The sequence below is a fragment of the Vigna angularis genome, chromosome 3 (genome assembly GCF_016808095.1).
Source record: "Vigna angularis cultivar LongXiaoDou No.4 chromosome 3, ASM1680809v1, whole genome shotgun sequence".
Lineage (NCBI taxonomy): Eukaryota > Viridiplantae > Streptophyta > Magnoliopsida > Fabales > Fabaceae > Vigna > Vigna angularis.
The window spans coordinates 39,496,499-39,510,889 of record NC_068972.1 but is presented as its reverse complement, the minus strand read 5'-3'; the positions used below and the strand labels follow the sequence as shown (position 1 = coordinate 39,510,889).

Genomic DNA, 14,391 nt, shown 5'->3' with positions numbered 1-14,391 from the left:
CCCAAACAGCAAAGCAAGTTTTGGCAATAGCATCCTTTCCCTTACCCCAGAGAGATAAGATATTCAATGGCATGTGACCAAGAGCCCCACCAATGCCACACCAATCTATTATATCTATTATGTTACTTCACACTTCACACCAGAATGCTCAATCTGTGTTTTACACCAACCATCTTTCCAATTCCTCATTCGTCTACACCTACACTCACTTAATACCACTAACTAATTCATTCTTTACAAAGTTATTGCTCAATAGTGTAATGTAAACTTTAAGGAAACAAATTACACTGTAAAACTTATTTGAATTTAATATATTTTTGAAATATAACTAATAATACTTTTTGTCTATTAAACAAAGTCAACAAAAAATACAGATTTCTATTATAAATTCGTAAATATTTCTTAATACATGTGAAATTCATTTGTAATTTTCGATCTTTAAAAAATATTTAATTTAATATATTTTACATAAATGCATTTTCTCTACTTTTATAGTTAATTTCAAAAAACAGAAATAGTTTATATGAATCGCTAATATTTATAAGTTCATTAAATTCTGACCCTAAAGAACATATATTGAATATGTCAATGAATGTTATAAGATGAATAAATTTTTTCTATTCTGGTACAATAGTGTGAGAATCCAATTTAGTTCACAGCTAAATAAGTGAAAGAGAGGAAATGACAAATAGAAGATGACAAACTCTAAGATAGTTACAGTGAAACCAGGAGTTATCCAATTGCATGCATGAGTTTGAAAGATATATTTCTTTGTTCATGAATAATTTTCCCAAATTACTAGCCTAAAAATACGGCAACATGAGTTGTTTTAGTTTCATTACCATAAACAATGCTTGTCCACCTTCCTATCCATAAAAGCAGTAACTAACTAGCCACAAAACCAAACCAATGATCACCAATTGATATCAAACTGATAGCCACAAAATCTTGAGTTAATCAACTCAATCAAGGTAAACCTTGATATCAATCCCATTATCAATGAGTGATTGAACTACAGCTCTGATTTTCCCTTCAAACTTGTCCCTTTCCCTTGGAGTGTAGGAAGCAGTGTAAACATCAGCTTCTCTTGCTCTTTCAGATAAAATCTTACCGATGGATATGCATGCTGGTATGTCTGACCGAGACCTAAGAACAGCTTTTATGTCCTTGGAGTTGGTACCAGCAACTGCAACCTGTTTGCTTGTCACCCTGTGAGTAAGTGAAGCTGATACAAAGCGTTTTGAGATAAACACATCAAGTGTAAACGGCTCCATGTACGCAATCGTTCTTTGTTTGAAAGATATGTGCTTGTTTGGATTCTTTGACTTCTTCCCTTTTTGGTATGTGTAAGGTCGGCTATTGTCATCATCAAGGAAATCCTCTACCCCAAAAAAGCTTCTAGGTGCCATATGTGCCTGTATAAAAGAAATGAATTAAAAATGAGTATTAATACTACACAAATGATTCACCTCAAATTGCCATTTTAGGTTTGTTGAACTTTATCTTTCAATTGGATAAATTCCACACTAGCTACTTGGAATGGTAACTTTGCACATAAACAGCTACATGTCCTATTGAAAGGCATAGTCACATAATGAACGGTAAAACAATGCTAGGTAGTTGATTCTAAATCTGTCAAACCAGAGAGTTTACAAAAACCCATAGAGCTTTAGCAAACTCAAGTAGATTCAACCCGTACAAGTTTACCCAACCTATTACAAAAAATAATATTAAAACAATAATTCAATATTTCCACTTTGTAAGAAAGAAAAGTAGCAAATCACAATAATAACGTATAATAATATATTAGTGCTAAATAAGATTAAACAATATAGATGACTAAATCATACATAAATTCATAAAAGCATAAGTTCCTAATGTGAAAACAATTCAGAAAGGAATTAATTTCTTCAAATGATGAGTCTAGTAAATTAGTCCTTGTGGGGGTAAAAGTTAGACAAAAATTACATTTGATTTCAAACTTATTAGCACGAGTTTACCCAAATTTACATAAAAAAAAATTAATAGCAAGTTAATCTATCTAGGATTGTAAACTTTACAGTTTACAACCTTGGTTGATTTGATACACTACACATATATGAGGGATCAATAAATTCACACTAGTTCTGAATAATCTCTAAATAACTGTTGTACAACATAAATCCTTTTCCATCCAACTATCAACCAATGCCCCTCACAATCTTTAACTGCTGCACTACAATTTAAAACCAGGGTCCTTTAATATCACACAATAATATCATCTGTTATAGTTTGTAACGAACCAAAACTACTGAATTTTATTCCTCCTGTAGTAGACCTTCCAAACTTTATTTCTTCTATTAAACTTAGGTTCATTCCTAACTATATGCAAAAGCTAAAGAAATTATTTTATTATCACAGGCCAACTTAACCCTATAAAACTTTAGAAGCTTCAGGATTTCATACTTTGTTTGAAGCTTAGCATCTGATAATCTAATTTATCAATGAAAGGAATAATTTCAATTAGAGGCAGTCATGCCCAGCACACCATATTACTTGAAACAAAATGAAACTGAAGTGTTCATTATCATTTGTTTTCAACACATATTTGAACGGTTTTCTCGCATATGTTGTACTCAAAGTCTTATTCTTTATAAAGCAATGAAGTTGCCCCCAAAGTCGGAAACTTAAATCAAGATTCAACCAAATTCTACTATTTATTAAACAGACAAATAGAAATTCTACAGAAATATATTGAAAAAATAATTTAAATTGTGCTTTGAAAGGTAATATAAGAGACTTTACCCGTCCATTGTGGAACAAGCACAAAGGCAGATATATCCAAGGCAAAACTCTGTTTTCTTCAAAAGCATAAGCACTGGTTCTGCATGTCCTGCCAATTATTTGTTTCAACATGTTTCCCGGAACCCTATATCCCCTCCTAACTAGTTGAAGCTTGCTATAGCCTATTGAACACTGGATTGCATTGGTGTCTTTCTAAGGTCGTTTTAAGTTTCGACGTTCTACTTTGATTAGTCTTGGATTTCTGAGCTCTCGCTGCACTCCTGTATCCTATCTCTTGTCTGTCCTCCTCAAAGATTGGGCTACAAATTAGTGAGTTGAGTTATATTAGAGTTTATGCGTGCTTTTACGCTTCTCTTGACATTTGGATTGTTGGGGCTCACTTTAAGTCCAACAACATTCTTTTATGCAAAACATAATACATATAATAGATCAACTCAAGTGTAATGATACAAGTATAATAATATTAGAAAAATATAAAAGAACTATTAAATAATATGATCAACTGATAACAAAAAAACAGTAAAAAAATACGAAAATTATTTATAGCATAATATAGTACAAATATTTTAATATAATATTAAATTATTATATTATTGACAGATATTTTAATACAGTTTTATACAAGTAAACTCTTACAAGTTTACAATTCTAGTGTACGAGACAAGTTTATGAAGCTCTAACCACGGTATGTGTAAACTCTAATAATAGATGCACTTTTTCATGGGTATTTAATTACTTTGAGAAGAAAAGATAAAAGCTTAAGAGTTAAGACCATGTCCACAATATATTCATATATCTACCCAAACACCTAAACATTTTACCCTGACAAAAAAAACACTATCAACAAAAACAAACCAACCACACTGGAATTCACATTGACAACTAACTTTCTTCGTACCAAAGCAATAATGTATTGTACGTGACAGTCAAACATTTTATCAAACACCTGGTGACCAAAATACAAAGTCACGACTTGTCACACAACACGCAGAAAATAAAATAAAAAATATCCATTTTCCCCTTAAACCAATCTAGTTACTAAGTGGTCCTATGACTACTCCGAGCCTTTAACCAATCTATCAAAACCAAAACGAGACACCATCTTTGAAGCTAATAATCACAAGAGGAAAGTGAAAACCAACAGTATTAACAAACAACTCAAAGCCACTGTTTCTCCTCGGATCCCTATTCTATCCCTCCTCAAATATTTAGCTGTTATTTTTTCAAAAAATAAACCAAACATTCCCAACTTGAAATTCCTGTGAAACTAAAAGCTTCCCTCTTATCACACACCTCTTAAGGGAAGGACAACAACTTTAAATGGAATCAACAATTTCAGAATTACAGCATACCACCGCCCAATCCCCATACCCGTGCAACATAGTTCTCACCTAAACAGAACCAATACTAGAATTCAAACCACAAAATAGAAACTCCCAACTCCCTACTCAGTTTCAGCATCCCAAGACAAGGAACCATGACCTCACAAATATCCCAAAATTCTATTGAATGCCAAACCTCAACAAACAAGAGACACGTATACATTCCATCACAACATATATTCTCTATCGCGCCACTGAGACAAATAACTAAACACTTGGTGTGTCATGAGAAACGATGCTACTCAGTATCCATCATATTTAATACACTTAGTAGCCGAACCAAATAAGATATTTACCCTATTTATCATCATTATATTGTGTCAAGAGTTACTCTATTTATCATGATTATATTGTGTCTAGGGTTACCCTATTTATCATGATTATATTGTATTTAGGGTTACCCTAACTATCATGTACTCTTATATCAATTTATTCTTATAAATAGAAGATTATGAGAGGGATCAATTAAGCCCTCAAGAATTATTTTAAAGTTTCAATCTCAAGTAAAAACAACTTTTTTAAGAGTCACCTAGACTTGGATAGTACCCTCCTTTCAACTCCATCCTTCTAGTCATTTCTGGCACTAAATTCCAACCATGTTCAGAGGAACATCTGATAAGCACTTGGAGAACCCTCCCTTTAAGGACTAGCTAGTAAGACAATAGAACCAAATCACTTGAGTACTCTACCAAAAATCCCATGCTACTGAATGTGCAACTTAGGCTCCCCACAGTACCAAAATCTATACCATAGCTTTGTCCCTAGAGTTGATATCCCAGTGGCTGACACTCCATGACCCATCACTCAGCCTTTCTGTCCCGTCCCTTTGCAGGTAGCGCTTTCCATGTCACTAGCAACCAGCTTTGATACTAATTGACAAGCACTTGGGAAACTTACCCTTGAAAGCAACATCTCAAGGGGGAACAGAACCAAACCACTTAACTACACCAAATATCTCATCCTACTTGATGCAGGATTTAAGCATCCCATATAATCAAGTCCATATCACACATTTTCTCCTTCCTATTTAAAACCAACTCCAACCTCAACCAAGGCTGTTGCTATCTTCTCAACCTTTGCAGCCTCTCTAACTTGATTTCCACCATGAAATTGAAAAGATTTACAGGTAACAGAGCAGAGTCCCAATTAAGACGAAAATAAAGTTCCAAGGGTTGTTTGCAGATGGATCACTTCTAAAGATATCCTTGTGAGTTGCACAAAGGGATCATCCAATACTACGAATTCAACACTTAAGATCATGCAACCCTACTAGAATTAGCTTTTTACGGAAATCAGGTTTGCAGCTTAGATAAAAACTTGTGAAATTGAGTAATCATATGAGGAATATCACAAATTTGACTGCAATGATGTAAGGAGCACAAACTAATTTGGCCAATCATAAGACCATAGAACAATCCCACACTACACCAAAAGAATAAAAAGGACAATTTATAGACCATCTAAGCATGCAGTTGAATAAAATATACACAAAAAGTTGTTGCTTTACAGAGTATATGAGGAAAAAAAGAAAGCCGCGCACCAAGACTCCAGGAACAAAGCCGAGGAGAATTATACGCCTTGAAATCCCTGAAATGCATAACCAGTGACATAATATAACATAGATGAAAATAATTTATGTTCTCACATCCAGCAGCAAATTTGACAGTACGACATGGGCAAAGGAATAACCATGACAATATGGAAACTTAAGAAGTACGCACACAAAGTGAAGCCATAAAATACCGCTCCACTGGAACATAACCCTAATTCCACTCAAACAATTCAAAAAACGAAACCCCAATTCCACTAAAAAATATTGTAGAAGTAAACTCAAAATTAGCACAAGAAAAAAGCTCTGCAGGTAGCTAACGCAGCTTTTCCTCATCAATACTAAAAGACAGACTAAAAGAAATTCATGCCAAAACATTCTCCCTCGTCTCAACAACCTAAACAAAAACCCATTTTCTATAGATGCAAATCATCAATGTATTGGAAACGAGAACCTGCAAATTCTACTGCAATTCATCAAATTAAGGTTCGTGAGTTCCTCAACTAACAAATTGGAAGATCAATTAATAATCTAACCCACACCACAAGCAACGAAGGAGCTACAATCGATATCAAGTAGTTTAGTAGTAGTAGAGAGAGAGATCGAAAGAGAGGGATGAAGATGAAAACGCAAAACAGGGATGTGCCTGAAATTGAAACACCCACAATCACCCAACCCAAAGCCTCTGTGTTTGTTTCTCCTTTCTATTCCTCCTAAAATATTTTACTGTTTTCTTATTCAGGTATTAATATGTTTGTTTGTTCACCAAAGGACAATATTTTAATCTATTGAATGCCAAACCCTAACAAACAAGAGACACCTATACATTCGATCACAACGTATATTCTCTATCGATCCATTCAGACAAATAAGCAAACACTTGGTGTGCAATGAGAAACTATGCTACTCAGAATCCATCATATTTCATACACTTAGTAGCCGAACCAAATAAGATACCAAGCGAAACGAAGCGTGTCGGAAAGAAACTTACAGTGAAAAAAGCGAAAAAAATTTGAAGTTATGTTCGGAGCGAGAAAGAGAAGCAAAGAACATGTTAGTCGTTGCGAACGACCTCTTCAGGGTTCAGAAATGGCTCCTCTTCAGGGTTACATAGACATAATTTTCATACGATAAAAAATTATAGAATTTGAGGAAAAAAAGTTAATGTCAAATAATATGATAATTAAAAAAAATACTAGTTTATATTATAACCATTTTTTAAAAGAAACATGTAATTATACGAGAAATCATTTAAATAATTTCTATCTTTGATCATATTTTAATTATTTTTTATTTTTAGTTATTCAAAATTCATATTTACGTAAAAAGGAAAACAGTATAATTATAGTGTGAAGTAAGTCTTGGGTATTCTTCTTTTTTAATATTAAAATTTTAAAATATAATTAAAAGTAAAATAAAAATATACGATGTATACATAAAAGGAAATATTATATATTGCTATAAATAATTTAAATATCCGTACACATTTGTTTTTAAATTATTATTATAAAAAGAAATAGTCTCTTAAAAACACTTTATCAAGCATATCCAATTTAGTTTTATAAAAATTCAACATAAATCAATGCCCAAATAAATCACCCTATACATTAAGCTAATAGAACTTTGTACCTAAAATTAGTGTCTATCTATTCATTTAATATTTGCGGATTTATACTGTCATAAATTAATTGATATTTTGTATATGAGATATCTTGTGACAATTTTTTAAAAGTTGAAATATGAACTTTTATTGTTGCTGTTATGAATTTTATGTATTATTCAGGATATTAGTTATTTTAGTATGAAAATATAATTTTGAATTTAATGTGTTGATGGATTAAACTAATCATTTTAATGTTTCATTAATAAATTATATTTTATTCCATCCATGTAATTGGTTCAACGGGAGCTAGGATTTACTAAATTGTAATGTACCTGAAGCTATTCTGTGGACACAAGCAAGGATACAGCTAAATAAATAAACACAAGTCTAAAAACAAAAGTTTAAATATGAATTTAGTCCATTATTTGGACGCAAAATTAAAATTTATTTTTATTTTAAACTTAAGTATATTTTTATCTTTAAATTTTAAAAAATAATAAATATAATCATTTTAACACAATAATATTAATTTTTTTTATATGATTAACAATATCATAAATTAACATTTAAGTTAAAACATGTGGAATAATTCAAAAGTAATTACATAAAAACATTTGTAGGAAGTAAAAGTATATTTATATATTTACTTTTTGTTGATAACATAAGTCAATGACATCAAAAGAACAGAAATAGAAATCTGATTTCATCAGACATTCAGCACCAAAAACAAGTTGTATATTGATAAATTCGGATCGAAACAATCGTCCATTTATGAAAATTCAGCCAAGTCAGTTTGACAAACACCATCCATACCCAGAAAAAAAGTAAACAGTGAAGAGTGTTCTTGGAAATTACCCTTAATGAAGAAGCTAAGATTCTATTCCCAGCACAGAGAGAATAACCTAAGGCTCTTTTCAACTGAGTGACAAAGATCAAATCCTTAAAAGAAATGAAGTAATAAACAAGATTTTCCCTTTCATTTGTCTTCATAGAATTCATTTATCTAATTCTGAATTAATAACCTGGCATTGCATGAACTGCAAAACTTGTGAGCCAGACTTGCACCATAGAGAATCACAATTTTTAAGAATAGTGCCCACATACTAGTTATTTAACTAAATGGCTGAACTGAAAGATCCTTGGTTGTTTCAACTAAAAATGGAATTGGCTTTGTTGGTGCTGGCAACCGACCAATGCTATCAACTTTATCCTTTTGCTTTGGAGGAGGTCTAGCTGCTTTAGGCAACAATCTTCCTTTCTTTTCAAACCACTCAGGCTTCAGCAGTGCCCTCAAGCCCAACTTATTGTAATAAACCCTTCTCACAGACCCACCAGCTGCTTCAACTGCTTCCTTAGCCCTAACAGTAACCCTTGATACCTGTAAAATCGCTGTGTTAAATTACACTATGGTATTTAAATTTTAACATTTCCAATTATAGCATAAATATCAAACTACAACATTTTGTTTGTTTATAGGAACGTAAAAGAAAAAATACAAGGTAAAAGAAAATTAGCGGATAAACTTTGGACATATAGTATAATACAAACTGTATCTGTAACAAATGTCAAGTTAGACACCCTATGATAGACACCCCATTGTACCATTTCAATTACCAAGGTAAAAAATCTTGCTGCGCCTGGGTAGTTTATGTTGCTAATGAAGAAAGAATTTCAAGCCACCATATAACTAATCATAAAATGTTTAAAAGAAAGAATGATGATTAATTATGACCATGGTGAAATTTAAGAAATTAGATAAAGATAAGTTTAAAAACTGATGAATAGATATATTTCCAAAGTTAAAACTTAAGAATCAAAAAGCGTGATTATGATCCTCAAAACACGTCTAGCCTTCATATAAAGTCTACCTCTAGATGAATTGGCCATTTGATCTGCTCTGAACCACGCCCCATCAATCTTACTCCATCTTTCGATTGCTTCCCAAGTACCCCTGCATCCTATGGTAATAATAATGACCACAAGAATGAGAAAGCACATGAAGCAAAACCAATTCCAGAAGAACTGAAAAGGTGAGGTAGCCGGTATAAAACCTTGAGTGTTTTCATTGTAATCAGTTCGGAAGAATCTATTTTCCCAGCATTAATAAACTTTGCAATTCTACCCAAACCTATTGGCTGCAGACAAAAAGAGGCATAAAAAATTTAACAATGTCGACATATAAATGGCTTATAGATTATGGGTTTCTGAGATTAAAATAAGAACAACCAAATCAAAATCAACAGAAATTTGAATAAAACTGAGCTACTCAATTGTCATAAATCCAAAGTCAACTCCAACAATCAAGGTATAGAATACCTTACTACATCAACATCAATATTCAAGTATAAACATTTAAGATATAGGGAAAATCTCTTCAATACAATAAAGATATAAACTTTAAACATTTGCTGTCAATGATCACAATACTTTCAGTGAAATCAGACATATATATTCATAGGAAGTTTCAGAATCTTGAAAATAAAATTAGGATCAGAGATATAGCATTAAACATATCAATTTAGCTTCAGTGTCAGGCAATGTTTCCCACTTAATAATTCATTTTTTAAAGTGGGAGAAAATACAAAGAGAGAAAGCAATAATGATAACAACATATTGTGTTTGGAATGGGGAGGAATAGAGATGAAACGAGAGCAACCTTTACAGGTCTATTATAGAAGGACAAAAGGGGCTAATTTGTAATTAGCTGTAACCAGGTAGTTACTTATGTGGTTTTGGAGTAAGAACCTAATAAATAGGTCCTCATTTGTAATTGAGATTTTTAGCTTTTGTTTTCTAACACTGGTGAATCTGGTTTTTACAAAGTGAAAAGGAGAATGCTCCTTTTGGAGGTAATATGGTTTACCCTGTTGCTTTGACTTCTATGAAGAAAAACTATTCCTTTTAGTCACACTATTTGGTAACGGAGGAAGCAATATTGTATTAGGCCTTCTGTTTTTGGATCCCAATAGATTGATCCTACACACAAACTCACACAGAGGTTTAGTTAATCTTTCAATAACATAACTGCCTCAGAGATCTTAGATCATCCTTGCGATTGCGATAATTGAAAATTGCATCCAAATGTTGTGGATAGTGCTCTGAAAGACAACTGCTATATATCCCACGTCCATTGGTAGCTCCAACTACTTGAGATGTAATCTACTTTGAAAGACCCCTATAGCACTATTGCACAGCAGAATTTCTCAAATCCATGATTGCAACTCTGTCCCTGTTGCAACTACTGTTGTTGTTGTAGTTGTGGCATGAGTCCTGCATCTTCTTGTCATCTTTGACAAGTCGTCGGCCTATTGAACTTTTGAATAAATAGCATGCTAATTTTATGTTTTATTTTTACTTGTGCGCATAACATAATTTTTTAACATATATATTTGATAAAAATCATATATTCTAACTGTGATGTGACTTCTGCTATAAGCTCGCAAAGTTATCCACTACATGATATGACAGGCTATTGGCTTTCTGCCATTTTTCACAATTTGTACCAAATAACATTAAACACCATAACAAAAAGATTGGCAACAGACACAAACTGCCTTTTTCTCATTTTTCTCCATTATTCATACAGTATTAAAGTTCTCGTTTAGTGGGAAAGAATGCATTTTTAGAAACAAAAACAACCATGACCAAGTGCATTTGGTCCAAGAATCAATTTTACCGAGTTCAATTATTTTGGTTTTCCATATGTTCTGCATTATACAAAAGTAAAAACGATAAATATAAAGACGAAAAGATACCTGAAAAGTGAGGCTAAATGGGTTCTTGAACCCACGTTTGGGTACTCTTCTTCGAAGAGGGGTCTGGCCTCCTTCAAAACCCAATTTTATACCTTTTCTAGCTCTCTGACCCTTGTGACCCCTCCCAGCAGTCTTACCCTTTCCAGACCCAATCCCACGCCCCTTCCTTGTTGGCTGCTTCCTGGGAACCTTATCTCTCAAATCATTCAAGCTCAGAAGACTGTACGCTCTAAAGCCTTGAAAATCTGGGAATTTATAACAACTAATTCTTCGATGAGCATTGGGAGAATGAGGGAGCTGAAAGGGTTGAAATTGGATAGATGGGCATCTGAGTATGGGTTTGCTATGAGTTGAGCTTCTGATGATTGACGTTGAGAGAACAGATAACCTTCGTCTAATCATTTTTTTCTACTCTATTCTTTCACTAACACAAAATAAGTGTTAATTTCCAATGGCAACAGCTTCAAACCTTAGGAGAACCACAACAGAACAATGTCAGAAATCACACTTGGTGAATAAAGCCAAATCCCATGAAATGAAACCCAAGCTACCAGTGAAACGAAAGTTCATGCTACATACCAAATTTAAATGCCAAAACATGAAACCGGCCTTATATTACAGCCAAAAGTCAAATTAATAGCCTTTACACATAAAACAAAACTGAAAACTAAGAGAATGCACCCACAAAATCACACAAACCAGAAAACAGGATGGAAAAAGGGACAGCTGTTAGCAAAAGGGGCCTAGCTTTGCAACTTAGCAATAGGGCCGATACTGATACAGGGCCCAGTAGCACCACACTGACTAAAAGGGAGAGTAAGAAACCACAATATCTTTTGGATTATCAGCTTTGAAGAAGGCATTTGACAGAATCATATTATAAAGATATCTTTGTGAGGTGTCACTTGATCATAGGTTATGTTAAGGAAATATTCCTTTGTTAGTTTCTATTTCCTCCAAATGCGGTCAATCAATGATCGGCAATGTATATATTTCAGCAGAATGAATGAAAAAGGGAGCTGGAAAAATTATTTCTCTCCCCTTATCTCTATAATTTCAAGGAGGTTGCCTTGACCTCGAATCAAAGTAGTTGTTTTCCTTATCAACAGCTCACAAACTTAGGCAATAAACCAAATACCACATAAGCACTGATCATAGCTAAACATTTTCACAATGAAGGACGTAAGCGAACATAAACCCAATAGTTCAAGAATTCAATTCACTCAAGGGCCAAACCTAATGCTTGAAACAAATTCAAGACAAAAACTTTAAAACCAATGAATATATTCTTCAACCTCAGCTGCACCAACTCCATAATGAATTAAAAAATACGATTCACATAAATTCTCAAACACAAAAAACGAAAAGAAAATGTAAAACAAAATCATAGTATTTAATAATTTATACTTCACAAATATACATTATAAAAAAAACATGGGTGTTCTTTAGTTCAAGACAATCTATAAAAGTAGAAGTTAACAATCATAAAGCAAATACATGACTGCCAAGGGCATGAGAGCGTAGGAATGAAGAAAAATATAAACTGATATTAAAAGATTGAAAACATGGATTTGCAAATAAAGGAAAAGGAGGTCGAATTTATGGAAAAAGGACACCAATTAGAGGCTATTTTGAAGTCATCACGGCAGTGGAAAAGAATCAGAGACTTGTACTAATGAACAGAACATAGATCAGAGGAACTGAAATCAAGCTGAGACGTGAATGGGTTCACTAGAAGCAATGTGGAACAAGCTAGTCAAAATTGAGATCCCACCTAGGATTAGAAATTAAAAAGGAAGATAAATGCATAAACTGTGTACCAAATGTAAAAAGATAAATATAACAGATAAAATAAAATTACATTTGAACAATGTGCATACACACTGTTAGGTTTCTGCAGAACTAACACTCACACACTCACAAACAAGTATTCACACTGAAAAAGAATGGGTATGTATTGAATTCAACAAGAAAACATGTACAATCAGTAACTAGGAGCCTAATCCCCCTCCTCAGGACAATGGGTCCTGTAACTATCAAAGAAAATTACTCAACAACGTATTGGAAACGAGAACCTGCAAATTCTACTGCAACTCATCAAATTAAGGTTCATGAGTTCCTCAACTAACAAATTGGAAGATCAAATAATAATCTAACCCACACCACAAGCAACGAAGGAGCTACAATTGATATCAAGTAGTTTAGTAGTAGTAGTAGAGAGAGAGATCGAAAGAGAGGGATGAAGATGAAAACGCAAAACAGGGATGTGCCTGAAATTGAAACACCCACAATGACCCAACCCAAAGCCTCTGTGTTTGTTTCTCTTTTCTATTCCTCCTAAAATATTTTACTGTTTTCTTATTCAGGTATTAATATGTTTGTTTGTTCACCAAAGGACAATATTTTAATCTATTGAATGCCAAACCCCAACAAACAAGAGACACCTATACATTCGATCACAACGTATATTCTCTATCGATCCATTCAGACAAATAAGCAAACACTTGGTGTGCAATGAGAAACTATGCTACTCAGAGTCCATCATATTTCATACACTTAGTAGCCGAACCAAATAAGATACCAAGCGAAACGAAGCGTGTCGGAAAGAAACTTACAGTGAAAAAAGCGAACAAAATTTGAAGTTATGTTCGGAGCGAGAAAGAGAAGCAAAGAATATGTTAGTCGTTGCTAAGGACCTCTTCGGGGTTCAGAAATGCCTCCTCTTCAGGGTTAAGATGAGAGACATAGACATAATTTTCATAGGATAAAAAATTATAGAATTTGAGAAAAAAAAATTGATGTCAAATAATATGATAATTAAAAAAAATACTAGTTTATATTATAACCATTTTTTAAAAGAAACATGTAATTATACGAGAAATCATTTAAATAATTTCTATCTTTTGATCATATTTTAATTATTTTTTATTTTTAGTTATTCAAAATTCATATTTACGTAAAAAGGAAAACAGTATAATTACAGTGTGAAGTAAGTCTTGGGTATTCTTCTTTTTTAATATTAAAATTTTAAAATATAATTAAAAGTAAAATAAAAATATACGATGTATACATAAAAGGAAATATTATATATTGCTATAAATAATTTAAATATCCGTACACATTTGTTTTTAAATTATTATTATAAAAAGAAATAGTCTCTTAAAATCACTTTATCAAGCATATCCAATTTAGTTTTATAAAAATTCAACATAAATCAATGCCCAAATAAATCACCCTATATATTAAGCTAATAGAACTTTGTACCTAAAATTAGTGTCTATCTATTCATTTAATATTTGTGGATTTATACTGTCATAA

At 32.7% G+C, this 14,391-nt stretch overlaps 2 protein-coding genes across 5 annotated transcripts; both read right to left on the bottom strand.

Annotated features, from left to right (window-relative positions):
• Window positions 1-698: 698 nt before the first annotated feature.
• On the bottom strand, window positions 699-6,846 carry LOC108326413 (uncharacterized). 4 transcript variants are annotated; one of them, XM_017559907.2, is made up of 4 exons: window positions 6,707-6,846; window positions 5,707-5,753; window positions 2,785-3,083; window positions 699-1,415 (listed from the first exon to the last, which is right to left on the bottom strand). In XM_017559907.2, the coding sequence occupies exons 3-4, from the start codon at window positions 2,893-2,895 to the stop codon at window positions 963-965; spliced, it is 564 nt and encodes a 187-aa protein (XP_017415396.1). In that variant the 5' UTR covers window positions 2,896-3,083; window positions 5,707-5,753; window positions 6,707-6,846; the 3' UTR covers window positions 699-962. The 4 variants fall into 4 exon arrangements, with proteins under 4 accessions (XP_017415396.1, XP_052730029.1, XP_017415397.1 ...); XM_052874069.1 differs by lacking the exon at window positions 6,707-6,846 and adding an exon at window positions 6,362-6,453; XM_017559908.2 differs by lacking the exon at window positions 5,707-5,753.
• A 1,185-nt stretch (window positions 6,847-8,031) lies between these two features.
• LOC108332338 (uncharacterized) lies at window positions 8,032-13,813 on the bottom strand. The gene is made up of 5 exons (XM_052874068.1): window positions 13,689-13,813; window positions 11,074-11,542; window positions 9,370-9,453; window positions 9,187-9,276; window positions 8,032-8,696 (listed from the first exon to the last, which is right to left on the bottom strand). Exons 2-5 carry the CDS (start codon window positions 11,473-11,475, stop codon window positions 8,430-8,432), a joined length of 843 nt encoding a protein of 280 aa, XP_052730028.1. The 5' UTR covers window positions 11,476-11,542; window positions 13,689-13,813; the 3' UTR covers window positions 8,032-8,429.
• Between the last annotated feature and the right edge of the window lie 578 nt (window positions 13,814-14,391).

Excerpts from the sequence above, each read along its gene's own strand:
- LOC108326413 (XM_017559907.2), bottom strand. The coding sequence starts at position 2,895 with ATGTTGAAACAAATAATTGGCAGGACATGCAGAACCAGTGCTTATGCT. Across the intron at positions 1,416-2,784 it reads GCTTGTTCCACAATGGACGG|GCACATATGGCACCTAGAAG; the intron begins GTAAAGTCTCTT and ends TCTTTTATACAG.
- LOC108332338 (XM_052874068.1), bottom strand. The coding sequence starts at position 11,475 with ATGATTAGACGAAGGTTATCTGTTCTCTCAACGTCAATCATCAGAAGC. Across the intron at positions 9,454-11,073 it reads CATTTAGCCTCACTTTTCAG|CCAATAGGTTTGGGTAGAAT; the intron begins GTATCTTTTCGT and ends TTTTGTCTGCAG. Across the intron at positions 8,697-9,186 it reads AATGGCCAATTCATCTAGAG|GTATCAAGGGTTACTGTTAG; the intron begins GTAGACTTTATA and ends GCGATTTTACAG.